Raw genomic sequence first — 22948 nt, forward strand, 5'->3', positions numbered from 1 at the left:
ACAACAATCAGCTTACTATTATTTGCAAACTACTGGTTTATATTGTTGCAGCACACTTTATTTTTTTTTTAAATCCACAGTATTTGGAATTTAAATTGTCCCTAGTATTCAGGATAGTGCTAGTATATGGGGTGATCACTGGTTGGCGTGGATCAGTGGGCCAAAGGGCTTGTTTCCACGTTGTATCTCTAAGATAAGTATTTGTAACATTATAGACAGCCTCTTATTATATTTATAATTTAAATATAGGAATTTTTCCAAATATTTCCATATTTCACTTTCCATCGGGCTTTATATATCCAAAAAATAAGTTTCTACAAGACCTATTTAATTCTACTTGGCTGCCTACAGAATAAACTGATCTTTACTCTCCAAACACATTATAGAATCGCACAGGGTGACAATGCAAAGCACATAGCAACAATACCATATACCATACCAGAAGTCACCATCATTGTGGCAGATGATCAGGCCTCTATGACTGATGATTTTGACAATAACATTTCCAGCAATACTAAATATACAGAAACATGCAATCCAATATTACCCCAAGTTGCATCCAATGCCTTTACTTGTAGGTGCCAATTTCAATACGGCTATTGTATGTACTGTAAACATGAGGAACATGAAGAATATTCCATGAACAGCTACATTTCCCAAATAATTTCTTTCGCCAATTGTGAAGATCTGACAGTGGAATGCTTCACCATTTTCTGATATTGAGCTCTTGCCCTGTGAGGGAAAGGTGATCTGCCATAATGGCAGCCTATATAAAGCCCGATGGAAATTGAAACATGAGACAGATCCAAGTTAAACTTGGTCAGCTATTTCCAGATGTGCATTAGAAGATCCCAAAAAATATTGAGGAGGATAACGGGCACCTGCTGCTTAGCATCTGAAGATAGACACACAATGCTGGAGTAACTCAGCCAGACAGGAACTCTTGATGTCCAAGTAGAACACCCATTATCTCTGGTTACATCCGGCCATATGACATTAGGTCATGCAACTTCGACAAATGCAATTGAAATCACTTGATAAAAGATTGTTTCTGGCAGACAACAGATAGTGATTTTATGCAAGCAGCTAAAATCCAAATAATCTGGGCAGCTAAAGTGGAAAAACAAATTGCTAAAATATTCTATAATTCCACATACTGAGAATCCCCCCCCCCCCCCCCCCTAATTTTATTGTATTAATTTCAATATATTAATGTTTAAAATCCACGCATTTCCTCATTGACAAAATGGTTCATAAAATACATCATGAGACGTTTATTTCACATCATAGCAGAACTACCTGTGTTGCCAAAACAAATTTAAAAGATAAATCTGGGCATAGTGCGATTGTCATGGTTCTGTTTTGGGACATATGACTTGACCAGTGACAATATCAATACAATACATTGTATTGACGCATTTGACAAAGCACTATTCACCCAGATAAAATGTTATAAGGCTCCATTGAATATTGTCTAATAGTGTCCAACTAATTCAATTTTTTTGCAAGAGAATCTGTTATGTGACTTAATGTGCAAAACAAATCAAGATGTGCATTACTCTGATGTTGGCAAGACAGAAAAAACAAAGCTGAATAGAATACTAACTAACTTAAATTAATTCATTTGGCAGATGCCAGTATTTTGTAAGGGCAATATTATATTGTAACACCGGACTCTGTAATTCTTGGCAAGAGAAGATCACATTTTGTACAATGGTGGGAGTTGCATCCTGCAGCAGTACGCGAGAAAGAAACACAAATACGTAAATTTCACGTCTTTTTCCATTCTGTTTCATAAATAGTAATGCAATATGGATGGCCAAAATCACAAAATTCCTGCATTGATTTCTGTTATTAGAATAGCAAATCTGCTTGTACTTATATTGTGCCCCAAATATGCAAAAAAAAGATTTAATTTATTATTAATTGTGAGACAAACTAAGTGCAATGAACGAGAGTCAGGACAAGAGGATAATCACAAAAGAAAGAGTGGGTCAGAGTTCAAAGAACTAAGAATTAGATCAGTGTCAGTGTAGTTGGAGAACTGTACCAATAGGAAGAGATAGGCCGTTCAGTAAAGATAAAATGGTAGACTATATGGGCCAGGGTCTTGGAATTGAAACTGAACAATCCTGTTAATCCAACACAGGAGAGACAAGGAATGTTTGTAAACTGCCAAGCGCCATGACAGCACAAGGATAATAGCCAGGACAAGAATGTAGTTGCAGAGCTGGAGTGGAGTCAGCATGTGTAGAATAAAGAGAAAGCCACAGAATGATCCTCAAGAGGTTCCAAAAGTGAACACATAGGAGAAGAAGAGGCACCTATTGTAGATATTACGGAATGGTGGTAGAATTAAGAATGTTATTACATTGAGATGGATGATGGAGGAGAGTGTTACTCTTGATTAAGGTTGTTGTATTGATTGGAGAAAAAGAGGGGTACATATAAGGCAGTAACATATTAAAAACGGGAAAAGTAAAACTAGAAATGCTACAAGTTATTGGAAAAAGAGTGGTGAAAAGAATACTCCTGGAAAAAAAAGGAATGGGTGGCTCAGATGGGATCAGAAATATCATAACCTTAGTTACCTTGGTGACTTGGGAGGGAAATTAGGTTATTTTTACTTTAGCAGTAACTCAATGAAGAAAACAGAAACAAAGGAGGAGACAGTGGAATAAATTAGATAGAATCAGATATGAACTGCATGTAAAAGATCTGGTACAAAAAAAAAAACTATATTCTGTTAGTAGCAGTATCTGAATACCAACTTATGTGATTTGCAGGAGTGTAAAAATGGCATAATTATGGCTATGCACATACTGTGAAAAGCTCTGGACCCCAAGTGACAAAAGTGAATTCATCATTGGGTTGAAAGATTGCCTCAATACAAGATCAAAGTCAATGACATGGATCTATAGGTTCAACTGTATAGCACAGGCCCTCGGGTATATCCTTGCTTAATTATCATTGCTTTCAAGATGCTAAACCAAATAGAGCATCGCGATATATTTACAAACAAACATAAAACACTTGTCCCGGGCCAACAAAAATCAACAGAATTAATCCACAAACGTAGTTATAGAATAATTCAAGAGAGTGCTACTGTTTCTTTAAGCACCAGGAGAAACACAGAAGACTCCAAGTGATATTAAAAAAAAATAAACTACTACGTAAAAAATGAATCCAAGCACGCAAAACTATTTTCATTCAGAAACAGAAGAAAGGAAACGAGAAATGTTCTAATTCATTGACCAACAGGAAAGAAACAGTGCAACATATTGCATAACCGTTTGGAAACTGCAGATAGAACACAAAGTAGCCATTGTCTAACTATATTACGTCATGCTTGGATTTGGATTACTATATACATTCACAGAAAATACTGGGGTACAAGTTTTAACGTGAAAATGGGGGGGGGGGGGGGGGGGGGGGGTACTTGGAAAAGACACAAATAATCAAAATGAGCAGCATAATAGTTTCCTATTCCCAGATAATTGTGCTTTTACATTGACAAATCATAATTACAGAAATCAGGTTGCAACTCACAACACTGATTCTAAAATCATAATACGTCAGAACATGTGGAGTGAACACAAAATGCAACGTCACTACTGTGGCCTCTAATTTCGCATTAATTCCCTGTCGAAAATTTGTACTTACACAAGATATTTGAAAACATTTCACAGCACTTCACGGAATCTTACTAATTTTATTGACATAGCCAAAAAATTGTTTCTCTGTCAACTTTTATTCTAATGGCAAAAGCGGAAATTTCTTGAACCGGAGATAGTAAATAATATCTCTTATTTTAATGCATCAAATAGAATGCCTCACATTTCTGGTGCAGTTCATCTTAACCTACTTCCAATACCATGATGCATCGCACACCTCTGCTTTTTCTATGCAGGGTGTTTTTGGTTTGTGGTTCCCAAGAAATCAATTTTCTGTTGAGTTACTGGAAAGCATTAGTTGTGCTATTTTTCTAACCAAATGCATGGGAAAAAAGTTTTCAACTCAAATAAATCCCTCTCTCTGCCGACTGCTGAATTATCTAGTTGGATGTTAGTATTTTCCACATTAGTACACTAGTTGCCATCTTAGAAAGAAAACTGCAAAAATCAAGACTGTTGGAAAACAGCCAACCTGAAAAAGTGTGTTAAGCACTTTGGTGAACAAAATGGTTATTGCTATATAGTCTAAACCAAATTTGAAGTAAAACAAAATCATAAAATTGGGATATGTTTGTTTCAAGAAATTGTATTTTACATTCTATTAACACACAACAGTGCAGCACAGGAACAGGCCTTTTGGCCCACAATGTCGATGCTGAATATGATGGCTCTGCCTGCACGTGATCCATTTCCCTCCACGTCCAAGTGCCCATCTTAAGGCCTCTTAAATGTCACTATTGTGTCTACTCCACCACTACCCCTAGCAGTGCATTACAGGCATCTATCATTCTGTTTAAAACACACTTGCCCTGCACATCTTTAAACTTTCCCCATCTCATTTTAAAGCTGTGTATGTCTATGACAGTTCCACCCTCGGATAAAGGCTCCTCTCCCATCTAAGCCTTTCATAACCTTATACTCTTCTTTCAGGTCTCTCCTCGGCTTCAAACACGCCAGAGAAAACAATCCCAGTTTGTGCAACCTCTCCTTATCTAGGCAGCATTTTGATAAACCTCCTCTGCACCCTCTCCAAAGCTTTCACATCCTTCTTGTAAATTAGGTAACCATAACTGCACACAATACTCCAAATGCAACCCAACAGCTGCATTTAGAGCTTCAAAAATTCCTTGATCCATACAGAGGACTGGCTGCTGTCACAGATTTTACAACAAACATTACAGTGGATGATTTTCTATATACAAAGACTCTGCTCCAAAAAAGGAGCTACTTGAATTCATGCATATGTCACTATTTCCAGAATGACCTACTAATTTTGCAAGTTATTTACAAAGCTTGTAAGTTGGATCTAATGTCTATTGTTAGTATTGTTGGCAATATAATGCTTAGAAATATACCAGTGAAACAAAAGACATGTCCAGACAGGTTGTACCCCATCCAAATTCCCAATAGGTGGGACTTCAACCTCGAATGGTACTGTGTAAGTGACACAAGTGCAGAAGAATCCAACATTGAGGCAATGTTGAATTCCAACTCTCCCCAAATGTTTCTGATCTTGCTTTTGCAACCACAATAGATTGCAATGACCATCATCAAACTGTGCATGAACAGACACTTTCACATGGCAAATTGTTGGAATCGCTCCTGTTGTAGATATTATTCCCTAGCACGACACGAACGCTTCTTGGCATTTAACAGTCTAGGTATGGGTATTATCTATGTCTTCTTATGGACAGGTATAAACTGTTCTATTACAAGAGAGTCAATCAGCTCAGATTTTTGATGGAGGAAAGATCATACAAACCAACTAAAGCCAGTTGTCCTGAAACAGCTCTCTGCGGATCTCTTGCATCGATATCAGAAAACTGAGATTACAACACCCTAATGATCATAACTAGATTTCCTAGTGTAGCATATGACTTGAGTCAATTAATGTTTCCCCCAATACTAATTTTACAATACTCCTTGATATCCAGGATACCCCTCGCAATGCACCTTAGATTAATTTAGATATACAGCTTAGTAACAGGCACTTCAGCACAACAAATCCACACCAACTATCGTTCACCCGCTCACACTAGTTCGATGCCATCCAACATTCCCTCCCACTCCCTACACACTAGGGACAATTGTGGAGGCCAGTAACCTACAAAGCCACACATCTTTGGGGTGTGAGAGAAAAGCAGAGCACACAGAGGAAACCATGTGGTCAGAGAGAATGTACGTACAAACTCCACACAGACAGTACCCAAGGCCGGGATCAAACCCAGGTCTCTGGCGCATAGGCAGCGGCTCTACCAGCTTGCCACCGTAACTCTGAAATACATCTCCATTATTCACATTTATAAGGCCATTGAAATCGAGTCAAGGACTCTGAATGAAATCCAAGCATCAGCAAATAGTTCAGTGCCGGGACTGGATTCATGCTGCTTCTGGACAGCTTTCTAGAACCAGTTTTCTGCACTGTGTAAACTCTTTCGATCTTGGAGCAAAGAGTCTTCTGTATTTGAGCAGAGAGTTTGTTGTACTCAGCATACATTGACATCACTTGCAGTGCGTTCAATTAGATTAGATCAGCTTCCATACGATAGGGTCGTCGAATAAGCCGAGCGGGAACATCCACTCGGCAACGATTGTTGAAAATTAGTCTTGTCATCTGCATGCGAGATTGACTCCAACATTTAGTACTGCAGAATCGGTCACACAACATAAATGAATATTTGAACCAAACTGTTCAGCATACAAAAGATACATTAAGACTACAGATGGTAATATTTTTTGTTACTGATCTACCATGTTAAAAAAAACATATTTTTAGGTTCTGGACCTATACTGAACTGAAAGCAAATACTGCTTTTTACAAATATAGGATTATCCACATTAATATTTTTCTCCCAATTTTCTGCAAAATGAGAACCTATGAAGAGGGATGAGAAATCAAAGTCCAATCACTTCTAAAAATATATACACAGTAAAAGTCCTGTCACATGCCAGGTCAGGCACTTTGACTGTGTGTGGGCTGGGCCCATTGCTGTTGCAATTTCCATTCAGCTACTACATTACCACATTTCCCAGAAAATGTGAAAAAATGATGGCCGTTATAAAATCTACCAGTACATTCTCTTTAACTGGGAAAAGCCAGTTTGGAATAGTGAATGCTGGGCAGGCCCACTCCCTACAAATTATAAAAATAGAGCAGTATGCCAAGTTGCCCAAATCAAATAGAAATTTCCAAAAAACGAAAATGCTTTTTAACAGATCAGACGGCATAGTTTTCAGATAATGGAATACAATATTACATATTAATAAGTCATGCCTCTATTGTGCAAACCTATTCAACTGTACTCTGCATGCTATATGTTTACTCTTTCAAGCAAAAGCATCAAACAAGTGTTCTAATGGTGACGCAACCTACTTTGAGAACATTCATTGTACGGTAATACAAACGCATGCTGGATCACATATGGCTTCAATCACTTATGCACATACAGATATATTTCCAAAGACTAATTCAGCTACTTACATTGGTTCATTGGGGTGTTAAATCCGTATCTCACACTCTAGCATTACTGTTGTAAATTCGATCAAGGCTTAACTAGAACAATTATTATGCAATCATAACCTGTCCAGGAGGTTATTTGTCCCAATGGTTCAGTTAAAAAAACTGAGATTCATTGTGACACTCAGTTCAGTGGCTTCCAGATCATAAGATGCAAATTGCCCCAAGTTGGAACTATGATATATACAGGAAAGATTGAGAAATTCTCAGTTAGCCAAAAGGACAAACAGATATTAGGTTTTATTTAGTACACATTTGGCTTATGAAAATGATATTTTCACTTATTTTTTAATGGTCATTACATTGCAAATTCTTTGAATCGTGTAAAACAGTTTCTGCCTCAAAACAACATCAAAAGTAGAATACGAGCACAGGCAATTCAGGACTTGGTCCAATGTGTGAGACGGCATACAGTAGGTGGGCAACCTAATGGAAAATTGAAACTTGAAGATAAAACACTCCAAGTTCTACCCAATTTCATTCTGACATTAAAAGCCTCCACAAATAGATGACATGGATTTTCCACATACATTGACAGACACTTATTAACCCTTGACTTGACAATCAAAAGTGAAAGCCAGTCCATAAGTAATTCAACTGTTGGGCACCTTAGAGGCTGCAATGTGCATGCATCATATTTTGAATCTCATACAGTGACATGACAGCTTGTATTCCTTCTCCACATGAAGATCCTGGGCACTCACTCATGCAAACACTAACTTGCCCATATCACCTTTGCTTTCAAGTTCAAACGAACACCATTAAACAATGAATCGAGTTAAATTCAGAAACATGTATTAACTGACACCACACTATTTTAAGAGTCAAGCTAAACAAACTTAAGTACAAATCCTGGGTAGACAAAAATGCTGGAGAAACTCAGCGGGTGAGGCAGCATCTATGATGCTGCCTCACCCGCTGAGTTTCTCCAGCATTTTTGTCTACCTTCGCTTTTTCCAGCATCTGCAGTTCTTTCTTAAGTACAAATCCTTGTGTGTTGGTGTTTATTATATCGTATTAGGAAACAATTGGGATTTGAGAATTATTTTCCTCATGGGAAAGAAATAAGGTTAGCAATTCAGTTACTGCCAAGTCTGTTTGACAGTTCTAAAATGGATTTTTTAATCTTCAAATTAAAAGGTTGTCTGCCCACCACGAGTAGCAATTAAAAAATAGAAATATTTTCGATTATCGAATCTTTTGTCCGATATGTTTGATTTTAACGTATTTATATAAAAATATAACCTTGCAATAACGTACCGACCTGCAGGGGTGATAATTAGTTTTACTGGGAAATAGCACGGGAAAAATATCGCGTGCGCATGATGATCAAAATTATTTGCAGATCTTCCTAAAACATATTCTGTTTTATCTGTGAGATATACGAGCAAATATGAACTCGTCCCGCTCGTTTTCTTGTCTTACGAATATAGTGACTCGGGTTTAATGACCTCGCAAGGTTAAATACCCAGGAGAGGGAAAAAAAACGTAAAACTATGCCTTAAAATCAACCTTTCAAAATAAAGGTCAAAATATACATACGGGATTTCCACAAACCACAACACGTGTCTGAATTCCACAGCTCACACGTGTAGTAATAGACACGATTAAACAGAAAATGTTAAACATCATAGTTAGGCATCGATGGCTTGAATGAAAACAGATTGTTTTAATTTTTTGATAGGAGTGCATGATTTGAAAACTGTCTCTGCAGCCACACGTGTATCTAAACCATGTCACTGCATAAACATGGCCGATTTAAGGGTGGAAAATCAAGGTTAATGCTGATGTGCTATCGATTGCTCTCTGCGATAAGAGGGAGGGGAGTGGTGGGGATGTTCCTCAAGACAGCTGCCGGCTCCACGTCGCAAACCCCCCCCCCCCCAACTCAAGACACCCTCTATACTCACAGCCTGGGCAGCTGTAGAGGCGGCGCCCCTCTCCGCTGGAAGACACCGTCCACGAACACCCCGTTCTTGCCCAGACACTTCAGGTAGAAGCCGGCGGCCGCTGCCTCCCCGCCGCGGAAGATCTCCAGGTGTTTGCGGGAGATGAAGCTGGAGTGGCCCATGTTGACATCCACCTGGCCCTGGCTGGAGTTGCGGCCGATGGTCACGCTCCTCTTCTTCATCAGGAACTCCAGGTCGCGGCCCTCCAGCCGAGCCAACGCCTCGGGCCCCGACAGCTGCCCGAATCCCGGGGCCCCACCGTTCAGCTCGGCCTGGGGGTCCCAGTGAACCTGAACCCGTGACGGGCTGCACGGCGCCGACTTGAAGGCGAGGAGGGCCCGGGCCCCGCAGTCGCTGCCGCCGTTATTCACGGCGCTGGGTGTCGACTCGCTTACACCCGCTGTGCTGGCAGTTGCTGCGGCCATATCGACGATAATTCTATTTGATTATTTTCTTAATAGAAATTAACGGGAGTTGAGGTTTTTTTTCCTCCACAACAACAGCAGCGGCGGCGGCGGCGGCCGAGAGGGGGCACAACCACACTTGACGGCCCACGTCCGGTTTGAGCGACAGCGAGCTGGGCCAATCGACCGGCTGAACGGGCCGCCCGCGTCGCAGGGTGATCGCCCGCCCGGCCAATCGGCGGCGGGGAAGGGGGCGGGTCTTTCAGCTGCAGCAAGTTAGGTTGACGCGGAGAGCCGGGGCTGCGGAGAGTTGGGGAGAAGGAGCAGGAGGCGGTAAAACACGGACTGGAGTCACTAGGAAGATTGAATTGAATATTGACTATTTATTACATGTCATTTGAACCTCAGTGAGGCTCAAACGAAACTTAGTTCCCACAGCCATACAACCAGAGACAATTCTTACAAGACATACAAACAATTCAATTTACACAAACATCCATCACAGTGAATCTCCTCCTCACTGTGATGGAAGGCAAAGTCTTTTCTCTCCTCTGCACTATTTCCCCCCGATTTCTGAGCCCCAGGCGGGCGATGTTAAGTCCCACAAGATAGACACAAGATGCTGGATTGATTCCACGGGACAACTCTGGAGAAAAGGAGTAGGTGATGTTTCGGGTCAAAACCTTTCTTCAGACTCTAGCCGGACACTCTCATAGAAACATATACAATTCTTGGAGTATTGGACAGGGTAGATGCAGGAAAAACGTTCCCGGTGTTTGGGGAGTCCAGAACCAGGGGTCACAGTTTAAGAATAAGGGGTAGGCCTATTTGGACTGAGATGAGGAAAAACTCTTTCACCCAGAGAGTTGTGAATCTGTGGAATTCTCTGCCCACAGAAGGCAGTGGAGGCCAATTCGCTGGATGTTTTCAAGAGCGAGTTAGATTTAGCTCTTGGGCCTAATGGAATCAAGGGGTATGGGGAACGAGATTTTGGATGATCAGCCATGATATTGAATGGTTCGAAGGGCTAGGCCCAATCCTGCACTTATTTTTTATGTTTCTAAAACACAATATGGGTAGGAAGGAACTGCAGATGCTGGTTTAAAACACAAGATGTTGGAGCAACTCAGCGAGACAGGGTGACGTTTCGGGTCGAAACCTTTCTCCAGTCTGCAAACTGAAATACGTTTTCCAAAATAGTCTATATTGTGTTGGAATCTCCACCTGAAACGTCACCCATTCCTTCTCTCCAAAGATACTGCCTGTCTCGCTGAGTTTCTCCAGCATTTTGTGTCCATCTTTGTTTTAAACCAGCATCTGCAGTCTGAAGAAGGGTTTCGGCCCGAAACGTCGCCTATTTCCTTCGCTCCATAGATGCTGCTGCACCCGCTGAGTTTCTGCAGCATTTTTGTGTACCTGCAGTTCCTTCCTACCCTGATTGTGTTTAGTCAAGCTAAGGTTTGAAGAAATGTTTTGACCCGAAAACATCACCTACTCCTTTTCTCCAGAGATGCTGCCAGTCCCGCTGAGTTAATTTAGCTTTTTGTGTCTATCCTCTGTGTAATCTAGCGTCTACAATTCCTCCCTATATTGGATGTGCAAGGGCAGGACTCCACGTTAGTTGTAATATCCCACCTAACTGCAGCCTTTACAAAAGTATTTTGCATCCAAACGACTTGCAGATCATATCACTGACTTAAAAACAAATGAATACCCATCAACAGCAAACAACACATAATCCTCCGCCATTTCCGCCACCTCCAACGTGACCCCACCACTCGCCACATCTTCCCATCTCCCCCCATGTCTGCCTTCCGCAAAGACCGCTCCCTCCGCAACTCCCTCGTCAATTCTTCCCTTCCCTCCCGCACCACCCCCTCCCCGGGCACTTTCCGTTGCAACCGCAAGAAATGCAACACCTGTCCCTTCACCTCCCCCCTCGACTCCATTCAAGGTCCCAAGCAGTCGTTCCAGGTGCGACAAAGGTTCACCTGTATCTCCTCCAACCTCATCTACTGCATCCGCTGCTCTAGATGTCAGCTGATTTACATCGGTGAGACCAAGCGTAGGTTGGGCGACCGTTTCGCCGAACACCTCCGCTCAGTCCGCAATAACCTACCTGACCTCCCGGTGGCTCAGCACTTCAACTCCCCCTCCCATTCCCAATCCGACCTCTCTGTCCTGGGTCTCCTCCATTGCCAGAGTGAGCAACAGCGGAAATTGGAGGAACAGCACCTCATATTCCGTCTGGGGTCCTTGCGCCCTTATGGCATCAACATTGAATTCTCCCAATTTGGCTAGCCCGTGCTGTCTCCTCCCCTTCCTTCACCCTCTAGCTGTCTCCTCCCACCCTCCCATCCGCCCGCCCTCGGGCTCCTCCTCCTCCTCCCCTTTTTCCTTCTTTCTTTCCCCACCCCCCATCAGTCTGAAGAAGGGTTTCGGCCCGAAACGTCGCCTATTTCCTTCGCTCCATAGATGCTGCTGCACCCGCTGAGTTTCCCCAGCAATTTTGTGTACCAACAGCAAATGCTAGCTTGCTCTGTCGGTGTTTGACTGAAAGGAAACATTTGCGTCTAAATATGCAATATTCATAGCATTAAATCTATGGAGGAAAGATGGAGTTGCACATGTGGCACAACGAAGAAGAAATTAGCCGATGCACAAAGCTTAACTGTCATTAGATTTTCCTTCGAAGAATTCCTTCAATTGAGTGAAATAAACACTTGGTTGTTAATTCAAGACAGTGTTCCAAATTAGCCAAGTAGATGACATGTGTAGGAAGGAACTGCAGATAGACACAAAACCCTGGAGTAACTCAGCGGGGCAGGCATCATCTCTGGAGAAAAGGAATGGGTGTCGTTTTGGGTCGAGACTGAGAGTCAGAGGTAGGGAAACTAGAAATATGGAAGGGTCGGGTGTGAAAACGACAGATCAAAGCGGACGCTGCTGAAGGTTTGTGGAAGCGCCTTGATCCGCTCCGGGTTTTGCGGCGAGCTGTGCTCCGCTGATGGAGCGCTTTCGGAGCCGGGCTATAAATATATAACATCAATTCCCCAACAGCACCGTGAGACCGCAGGTTGTTGGCTCCTGTGGACACGGCGTGGGGGTGAGAACGGAACCTGGTGTATGGAGATGCCAGGGGTCTGCATTTGGTGCATCGTTCTCTCCCCCGCCCCGGGTTACACTCAGACATGTGTTGTAGAGAGAGGCGGCGCTGTCTGGCCCGGGTGACCGAGGCGGGGAGTGTTTGTAAACACTGAGCAACAGCAAGGGAGGGGCGAGCCGCACTCTGCAACCAATGGTTCGCTGCGCCACTCTGCCTACTCTGAATGTTGATGCTTGCACTTCAAATACAAACTTTGCACAGGAAAGTATCGTGTTGCGAAGGAGTCTGCAGCACCGAAACAGACCATTTTGTTATAGGAACCGCAGATGCTGGAGTATTGAGTACAGACTTGTTATAGAATAGTAGAAACACGGGCAGTCTGAAGAAGGATCCTGAGACTAATTTCCCTCCTGGGATAAATAAAGTTTGATCGTATCGTAACCTATGCATGCTTTCCAGCAAAGATCCTATAGCGGATCCGCTATAGGATCTTTGCTTTCCAGGGATGCTGTCTGACCCGCTGAGTTACTCCAACACGCTGTGTCTTTTTTTCATAGACACTTCGAGTGCCAGCCGAGTAAACCTTGTAAACCCGTATCTGCAGTTCCTTGTTTGTACATTTCAAGTGCCATACTGGCAAGGTGCTGCAATGCTCTTGGAATGAGATGCTTAATTAATTTCTTGGATAGATACAAAGACTTCCATGAATCTATGGGGGAGAGCTCCGGGGTGTTGGTCATTATCCTTAAGTGGACTTCATAAAACTGATTGGTCATCATTAGTTTAATTTGATTTAGTATTGTCATGTGTACTGAGGTACAGTAAAAAGCTTTTGTTTGTGTGCTGACCAGTCAAAGATAAGAGCGAAGAAGGGTCTCGACATGAATCGTCACCCATTCCTTCTCTCCATAGATGCTGAGTTGCTCCAGCTTTTAGTGTCTATCAAAGATACGACTATACATGATTACAATCAAGCCGTCCACTGTGTACCAAATTACTCAGAGTGGCGGCTTGCTGTTCAGCCCTGCAAACACAAAAAAGATAGGACATGCAGTTGTTGGAATCTAGAGCAAAGTGCTGGTCAGCGAGTCAGGCAGTATCTGTGGAAAGAATGGGCAGGCGAGCCTTCTGATGTGCTGGCAGCTCACGGCTGGTGGGCTGGCAGTTGACTCGCGGCTATTCCTTGAAATTCCATTCATACCACTTCAAGCAGGGTGCAAGGCCACCAAATTCAAGTGCAGTTTCCTACCACTTCAAGCAGGGTGCAAGACAACCAAATTCAAATGCAGTTCAAGTTCAAGTGAGTTTATTGTCATGTGTCCCTGTATAGGACAATGAAATTCTTGATTTGCTTCAGCACACAGAACATAGTAGGCATATTACTACAAAACAGATAAGTGTGTCCATGTACCATAATATAAATATATACACACATGAATAAATAAACTGATAAAGTGCACAAATAACAGAAAATGGGTTATTAATAATCAGAGTTTTGTCCGAGCCAGGTTTAATACCCTGATGGCTGTGGGGAAGTAGCTATTCCTGAACCTGGTTATTGCAGTCTTCAGGCTCCTGTACCTTCTACCTGAAGGTAGCAGGGAGATGAGTGTATGGCCAGGATGATGTTTCGTACCACTTCAAGCAGGGTGCAAGACAACCAAATTCAAGTGCAATTTAATACCATTTCAAGCAAGGTGCAAGGCAACCAAATTCAGGTACAGTTTCGGACCACTTCAATCTTTAGGGGGAAAGAAGGAATGTGGGAGGGAAGCTGAACAATCTCTTTGTGAGAAATTAGTCCAAGAGGTTGCATTCCTTTGTAAAATTGTTTAATCTTAGCTTGATGTTTTTAATTATAAACATTTTTTGATAACTATATTCTTTATATTTTTAGAAAATATTGCTCAGTGCTTTAGTGAAATCTCTGTTATCCTGCCTGCAAGATAGGCTCTTTGCCAAGTTCTAATAATTATGCATGTGGGGTGACTATGGGCAGCATTTCTGGGCAGTGGGCCCAGTCCAGTAAAACACGCTGTCTTTGCTTGTTTATCCTACATTGTCACGAGCAGCTGAATTTTTTTTATCATGTTATTATTCTTAAACTCTTCCTCTTACAATTTGTATATTCCTTACAGATCTTTTAGTTTATTAATATGGTTGTGGATGCAAGTAAAGTCCATAAGAGTTTAAAATGTCTCTCTAGAGTAAAATGTCCCTGCACATTCCCACTGTTACAGCTCATTCCTTGTGTTCGGATACAAGGCTTGCACATCACTCTTCCCGTGATTATGCCGATAAGACGCCTTATATGATTTTCAGAGAAAATGAGTACCTCATATTGCATAATATACATGATGGTCGCTCTCCTGATGTAGTAATTATAGATAACTCTCCACTGATTCTATTTTCAATTATGCTTTCACCTGTTGGTAAATTCCATCCCCTCTCTGTTTCAGAGCCATGCTATTTTCTTGAGCCCTTGTACTTTGAATTTTTGGAATCTCTCTATTTTGAAACTCAGATTGCTGTACCTATTAATAGGTTTAAAATTTTCCTGTTCCAGTTTCCGAGTTTAAAGCTATTATGCCATGCAGTGATAATTTACAGTTACAATAGAGTCCACAATTACTTGACCTCGAAACAAAAACTGGTGGGAAAAGAGTTTCTCAAGAAGCTTTCCTTCCTATGTTTTGTTTGGTTCCAAATATTCAATTGATGTGACTTTGCACTATATCAAAGTGCATTATATAAACATGAATTTAACAATTTTATTCAATACAATTTCCCAGATGTTGCTGAAAAATAATAGTATGCAACAACAAACTCCTTATCAGTGCACAAATCAACCAGGAACACAGAACACAAGGAAGCTACCTTGTCAACTGTGAATCATCAAGGATTGCGAGCTGATTTATGCTGCTTCACTCCTGACTTTGGAAAAACAGCACCTCCACTTAATCTCCACATGATTTTCATGAGAATGTTAAATTTACGTTGATAGTCCTTGAAACTTGCCATAGAAAATTATCAATACAAGTACCCTTTCAACAGAAGTATTACATATTAATAAAAACAAATAATGCTGGAGACTCTCAGGAGGTCAAACAGACTTTGCGGAAATAAAATGCAGTTAATATTTCAGGCTGAAGGCCCTTCACCATACCTGTGAAAGAAAGAAAACAAGATAGTTTAAAATAATAGAGAACGTGGGAAGGGTTCGATGGAATCTCTGATAGAGTGAGGTCAGGGTTGCCATAGCAATAGGTTGTTGATGAAATAACCTAGTTGTTGGATTGTTGTAGGTAATTGGAGACAGATATTGCAAACAAAGCAACTTGAAATATATGAGACGAGGGCTGTTAGACAAAAAAAACAATAAAAAAATTGATAAGCTGAAAAATACCGAGCTGGAAGGATTACTAAGATTGTCAGGCCATAATAAGGCAAAGGGACACATTTTGACAATAGTTAAATTAGATGAACTGAGGCAGAACAGACCCATTTCTGTTGGAGTGCGTCTCCTGAAGCTGTTGCATCCAATATTGAGTCTGGGAGGCTGCAATGTGTCCAAAGAGAAGATAAGTTTCCTTTGGCTTCTTAGTAACAGTTCCGGAAGCCAGAGACCAATAGGTCAGAGTGGGAATGGGATGTAAAATCATAATAATCATACTGTGATTGGGCCACTACAATACTTTATTAATCATAATCATATTTTATTAGCCAAGTAGGTTTTGAAACATACGAGGAATTTGATTTGCCATACATTCATACCAATAAAAAGCAACAGAACACACAAAATACATTTTAACATAAACAACCACCACAGTGACTCCTCCACATTCCCCACTGTGATGGAAGGCGTAAAAAAAGTTCAATCTCCTCCCTTCTTTGTTCTCCCGTAGTTGGGGGCCTGGAGCCTTCCGTTGACGGGATGACCTTGGCTCCCATAGCTGGCCATCGGGCCCTGCGTCGGGGCGATCAAGCTCTGCTTTGGGGGGGGATCTCAGCTCCCCCGCGCTGGGCGATTTGACCCCGGGGTCGGGGCTGCTCGAAACCTTCTGCGTCGTTTGGAGCTTCCAGGCATCGGTCTCTGCCCGAGACTGCGAGCTCCTCGATGGTGAAATCCGCAGGCTGCGGTTGGAGTGTCGATCCCAGGCATGGGATCGGCTCCGATGGTAAGTCCACGTCCCCGTGGTGGGGCTCAAAGTCAGTCTCGAGCAAGTCCGCCAGCTCCATGATGTTAGGCCGCAGAGCGACCGGAGATACAATACGTAAATAATCGCATCCCCGGGAAGGTAAGAGATTGAATTTTTTTTTTACCCCAACCCCCTCCCACAAACCCCCACATAAAACAAAACATAGAACATAAACACAAATTTCTAAAACAAATTAAAAGTAACAAAAAAGATGAAAAGACAGACAGACTGTTGGCAAGGCTGCCATCGCTGATAGTGCCACCCGGTGGAATTGAAATGGTAACTAACAAGAAGCTCTGGTTTGGCCCTGCAGAATGAGTACAGATGCTCTGCAAAATGGTAACTCAATTTGCATTTGGTTTATCCAACGTAGAAGTGACCAGATTGTACTGGATTAGAAGAAATGCTGCTTTGCTTGGAAGGACTCTTTAGGTCCTCAGATGACGCAAAGTAAAAATGTAAAAGGACAGGTCTTGCATCTTCTACATCTGCTTCAGATAATGTTCTGGGTGACACGGCAGCTATGCGGTAGAGCCACGTGCTTTACGGCGCCAGAGACCCGGGTTTGATCCTGACTACAGGTGCTGTCTGTACGGTGTTTGCACGTTCTCACCGTGACCTGTGTAGGTTTTCTCCGAGATCCTCGGTTTCCTCCCACACTCCAAAGACGTACAGGTTTGTAGGTTAATTGGCTTAGTATAAATGTAAAATTGCCCCGAGTGTTTTTAGGGTAGTGTTAATGTGTAGGGATCGCTAGCCAGTGTGAACTCGGTGGGCCAAAGGGCCTGTTTCCGCACTCTAAACTAAACTAAACCAGAAGGGGAATAGCTGGTGCAGATGAAAGTACTGACCAGGGAATTGCAAAAGGAACAATACCTTTGCAATGTTGAAAAATGAGGGAAGCATGTGTGTGGTAGAATCTTGTTGCAGGTGACAGCAATTGTGAAGGATGAAACTTTAAATGTGGAGGTGGGTGAATTGGAAAGTGATATCCTGAGGGCCCCTATCTTTTCTCTGTGGGGAGGAGAGGAGAGTAAGAATGCAGGAAATAGATAAGATGCAGTCAGTTACTGTTGTGTATGAAATACGATTAGCATATTTAAAGTCTTGCGCAATGGTACGCATGCACAGGAGAGACTCAGCGTGGAGTTCAGAATACAAGTAGTTTGTTAAATTACTCTTGTGTCCGAGTCTTATTTAAAGTCCGTCCCAAGCGCGAATACACAACAGTTATAGTAGAGGGAAGGCCACAATTCAGGACAAAGGAAGATATCTTCAAGATATCTTTGTGGAAAATCTTGATCTGACAGATAGATGAAGGAATTGGATGAATAGAGAGATGTCTTTACAGGAGTAAGGTGGGAGGAACTACTGTCAAGAAGCTGTGGAAATCTATTGGTTTGAAATCGACATTTGTCACATACTAGTCCGTTGAGGAAAAGGGTGTCATGGTACACCAGTGATTGAAAGTAGGCATGCAGGTGCAGCAGGCAGTGAAGAAAGCGAATGGTATGTTAGCATTCATAGCAAAAGGATTTGTGTATAAGAGTAGGGAGGTTCTACTGCAGTTGTACAGGGTCTTGGTGAGACCACACCTGGAGTATTGCGTACAGTTTTGGTCTCCTAATCTGAGGAAGGACATTCTTGCCATAGAGGGAGTACAGAGAAGGTTCACCAGACTGATTCCTGGGATGGCAGGACTTTCATATGAAGAAAGACTGGATAGACTCGGCTTGTACTCGCTAGAATTTAGAAGATTGAGGGGGGATCTTATAGAAACGTACAAAATTCTTAAGGGGTTGGACAGGCTAGATGCAGGAAGATTGTTCCCGATGTTGGGGAAGTCCAGGACAAGGGGTCACAGCTTAAGGATAAGGGGGAAATCCTTTAAGACCGAGATGAGAAAAACATTTTTCACACAGAGAGTGGTGAATCTCTGGAACTCTCTGCCACAGAAGGTAGTTGAGGCCAGTTCATTGGCTATATTTAAGAGGGAGTTAGATGTGGCCCTTGTGGCTAAAGGGATCAGGGGGTATGGAGAGAAGGCAGGGATGGGATACTGAGTTGGATGATCAGCCATGATCATATCGAATGGCGGTGCAGGCTCGAAGGGCCGAATGGCCTACTCCTGCACCTATTTTCTATGTTTCTATGTTGTATGGCGACTGAGAGACCCAGAAAGTGAATGGAAAAATCAGAGATGCACCAAGAGAGAATGGTTGACAATCACAACCACTAACCTCTTGTGCCATGTGAAGAAACCATTAGAAACTTGAACTTTTATGCCTTGGATTTGTGTATTGTTTAGAGTTTTTAAACAATCAAATTTATAGAAACATAGAAAATAGGTGCAGGAGTAGGCCATTCGGCCCTTCGAGCCAGCTCCGTCATTCAATATGATCATGGCTGATCATCCTACCCCATTCCTGCATTCTCCCCATATCCCTTGATTCTGTTAAGGGGCTGTCCCACTGCGGCGACCTAATCCGCGAGTTCAGAAGAGGGTCTTCGACCTTCAAGCTCGAGGGCACTCGCCTGGAAAACCACGAGCTGGATCGACCGTCCGCGTTGAAACCGCGAGCTGGATCGACTGACCACACACACACACACACACACACACACACACACACACACACACACACACACACACACACACACACACACAGACACATCGCAAAGGCGGGGGCCATGGAAAGCGGGGGAGCGCTGTCTGAAATTCACACCCGCGATGAAGAGGAAGGAAAGACGGCTGCACAGTGTATGGCAAGTCCTTTAGAGAGCGCGGAGGGTGGTAGGGAGAAAAGGGGAGAGAGGGGGAGAGAAGGAGAGAGAAGGCGGAGGGGGGGGGGAGAAAGGGGGGAGAAGGAGTGGAGACACTTTTAAGAAGTATAATAAAGTTTAGCGGGCATTTTACCTATCGTCCGTTTTTCCTGGGTCCTGAAAACTCCAATGAGCCAATCAAAATTCCCGGTCAGCGAAGGAGATTGCCCACGGCTGCCCTGGACTGCCTGTAACTACATAGCGACCCCACTCCACTGCTCTACGAGTTCAAAAGAACCATGCTGACCAAATTTTACTCACGGAAAAATTTTCAGCATGCTGAAACATTTTCCGTAACCTAGCTGAGGCCGCGAGTATTCGGGAACTTCCCTCGAGCATGAAGGGAGAGTTCCAGTGACCTCATAGGACCACGTGTCGACCATGCTGTGAGTTTGAGTCGAGGGCAAACCCGTCTGAACTCGCGGATTAGATTGCCACAGTGGGACAGCCTCTTGAGAACTATACCTAACTCTCTCTTGAAAACATCCAGTGAATTGGCCTCCCCTGCCTTCTGTGGCAGAGAATTCCACAGATTCACAACTCTGGGTGAAAACGGTTTTTTCCTCATCTCAGTCCTAAATGGCCTCCCCCTTATTCTTCAACGGTGACCCCTGGTTCTGGACCATGAATAATTTTTGCTTTCTTTTTTGTGAGTTTTTACATTAATAGCTAAATTCTATCGCTCTCTTTATTTCTCTAAGTATTTAATATGACCTTGAATTCACCTATTCTAATATATACATTCTGAATCCATCTCCATTTAGTTCTTAATTATCTTTAAGACTATGGGGCACACAGGAAAAAGATCATCCCAACATAATTCAGTCAAATAAACATTTAACAAACAAAATTGAAAAATTACATCCACCCTACACTCTGCAATGATAACAACACAAGCCATAAAACCAATACATTTTCTGTTAACCATATTCTGACATTATTTATTTGGGGATCATTGCTCTCTCAAAGTTAAAATGCAGACTTGTTTCAATACGAGGTAAAGTTGTTTCATAGAAGATACGGAATATCAATCTAGGGAGACAATTCCTTTTTTTTTTATGTGGCATGCTTATTAAAATTTATAAGCATGAGTAAGTACACTGATTACATTGATTTTTCTAAAAATGCTCTGTTGTTGTAATATCATGTGCAACTTTTCTGATATTGATTTTAATACTTTTATTAATGATTGATTACTGTGGGTGAGTACCAGATGATTTTTTTCTTCTTTTGAGTTCCCAATATGAATTGTTTCTGGTACTTGGAATATAAAACTGACACATATATCATCACAGAATTGCTGAATGCTTTTTTGTATTCAGTGGGGAAAAGATCAAAATAGATCTCATACTTTATCATGCAGTAGTTTCAGAGCAACTTCTTTGATGTTGGATAAAATGGATGTTTCATCTTTAAAGCAACGTTTTCCCCATATCAGAGAGAAAATAATGAAGCAGAAAGTAGCCACTTATCTGCTCCAATTCAATTTATCTGTCGCTAAAATCTCCATCCATCATCATGGTTTTTTTTTGTTTTTGTTTATTTTATTAGAAGTTAATACAGTACAAAACAATACAGTGGGACCTAATTTTAGGTGCCAACTATGTCATAACGTAACACATTCTATGTACAACCTCTAGTTTTATGTTTTTGAAAAGGAAGTAAGAAAAACAAAAACAAAAAAAATAGAGAGAAGAAAAAGAGGAAAAATAGATAGTAGAAAATAGAAAAACGTGAAGTGTGTTTATAAGAAAAGAAAAAGTAGCAAGTAGAAATAGGAGAAAGAGACCCTTAAAAAAGAAATTTTCAAATCTTTGTTCGGAGATGTAAATCTATCCACGATCTGACCTGAAATCAGTAATCTTTACGATACCGCTGCATCACATGATTCCATAAAGTCGATGAAAGGGGACCAACTCCTTAAGAGTTGGTCATATTTATCTATTAGTCGGAGTCTCATTTCTTCAAGGTGTGCTATGTCCATCACCATGGTAATCCTCAGGTTTGACTTTCACAACATGTTCCAGGGGCTATCCATCAACTCCCATAAACTTTACAGAAACCTCTACACATCATAGTTTGTACCCAATCCCATACAATCTTCCCTGTGTGAATAATGACCAATAAAACAATGAAACAAAAACCCAAAGGCAGATCTGAAAAGGCACCAGACCAATGTATGTCTCTCTGTCTGTCTGTCTTTAAACTGTTTTATAATACCTTTGATTAACAGAGGAATTTAAAAGATGTCAATTGTCATCAGGATGTTCCAGAGGCAGGAACTCAGGACCAGCCAGCTGAGACCGAGGAGGTCTAGTGACTGCTCATGGTCTGTTGTGGTCTGCCTTCCAGGATGGCCCACAACAGCTAGGCCTGAACTAAGTCGGAACATTCGAACCACATGTTGTCAGCGGGTTTTGCTGCTGCTGCCATCCCTTGAGGTGGAATGGGTCTTGTAGGCTGATCAAGAAGATTAAGATGCATGGGATTAACAGTAAAGGGCCTGTCCCACTTGGCCGTCATTTATGCGACAGGCCGGTAGCGACATTCGCGCGAGTCATCACGCGTCTTCATGCGTCAGCACAGCCGTCTGGAGAGCGTGACGTCATTTGAATACCCAGTTTATGATATTTACCCAGTTTATGATATTTATGGTGATTTTCTAAAATGTTCCCGTTTCTTGAGTGGTGCTAGCAATTGGAAAACTGCAGATGTAATGCCCCTATTCAAAAAAAGAGGTGAATGAAAAGTAGCAAGCTGCAGACCAAATTAATCTTTAGGAAGGAACTGCAGATGCTGATTTAAATTGAAGATAGACACAAAATGCTGGAGTAACTCGGCGGGACAGGCAGCATCTCTGGAGAGAGGAATGGTTGATGTTTCGGGTCGAGACTCTTCTTCAGTCTGAAGAAAGGTCTCGACCCGAAATGCCACCCATTGCTTCTCTCCAGAGATGCTGCCGGTCCCGCTGAGTTACTCCAGCATTTTGTATCACTTATCTGGTTTGCTCTTCCATTTCTACCAACTGCACCCCTTCTCATGTCATTCGTTCATCCAGCTGTGGGAGATACAACATTTGTCTTTATAACCTCTTCCTAACCCACAATCCAGGGAGCCAAGCAGTCATTGCAAGTGAAACATCAATTCACTTTTGCACTTTCCGGTTTAGTATATTTTGGTGTTCACCACGTAGTTTTCTCTACGAAACTGTGCAAAATTTTAAATTGCGCGCGCTTATATCCATGGCGCGTAAAAGGCGGGCCGACTGTGTATGGGCGG

General features: G+C 42.1%; 1 protein-coding gene across 1 annotated transcript in view; it reads right to left on the reverse strand.

Moving 5' to 3' along the window:
• Nucleotides 1-9684, reverse strand: part of foxk2 (forkhead box K2) — a 50688-nt gene extending 41004 nt beyond the window's left edge. The window contains exon 1 of the mRNA XM_033044064.1: nt 9102-9684. Coding sequence (XP_032899955.1) covers nt 9102-9565 — 464 coding nt within the window. The 5' untranslated portion in view covers nt 9566-9684. The remainder of the gene's footprint in view (nt 1-9101) is intronic.
• Nucleotides 9685-22948: the final 13264 nt, after the last annotated feature.

Source organism: Amblyraja radiata, chromosome 26, assembly GCF_010909765.2.
Source record: "Amblyraja radiata isolate CabotCenter1 chromosome 26, sAmbRad1.1.pri, whole genome shotgun sequence".
Taxonomy (NCBI): Eukaryota; Metazoa; Chordata; class Chondrichthyes; order Rajiformes; family Rajidae; genus Amblyraja; species Amblyraja radiata.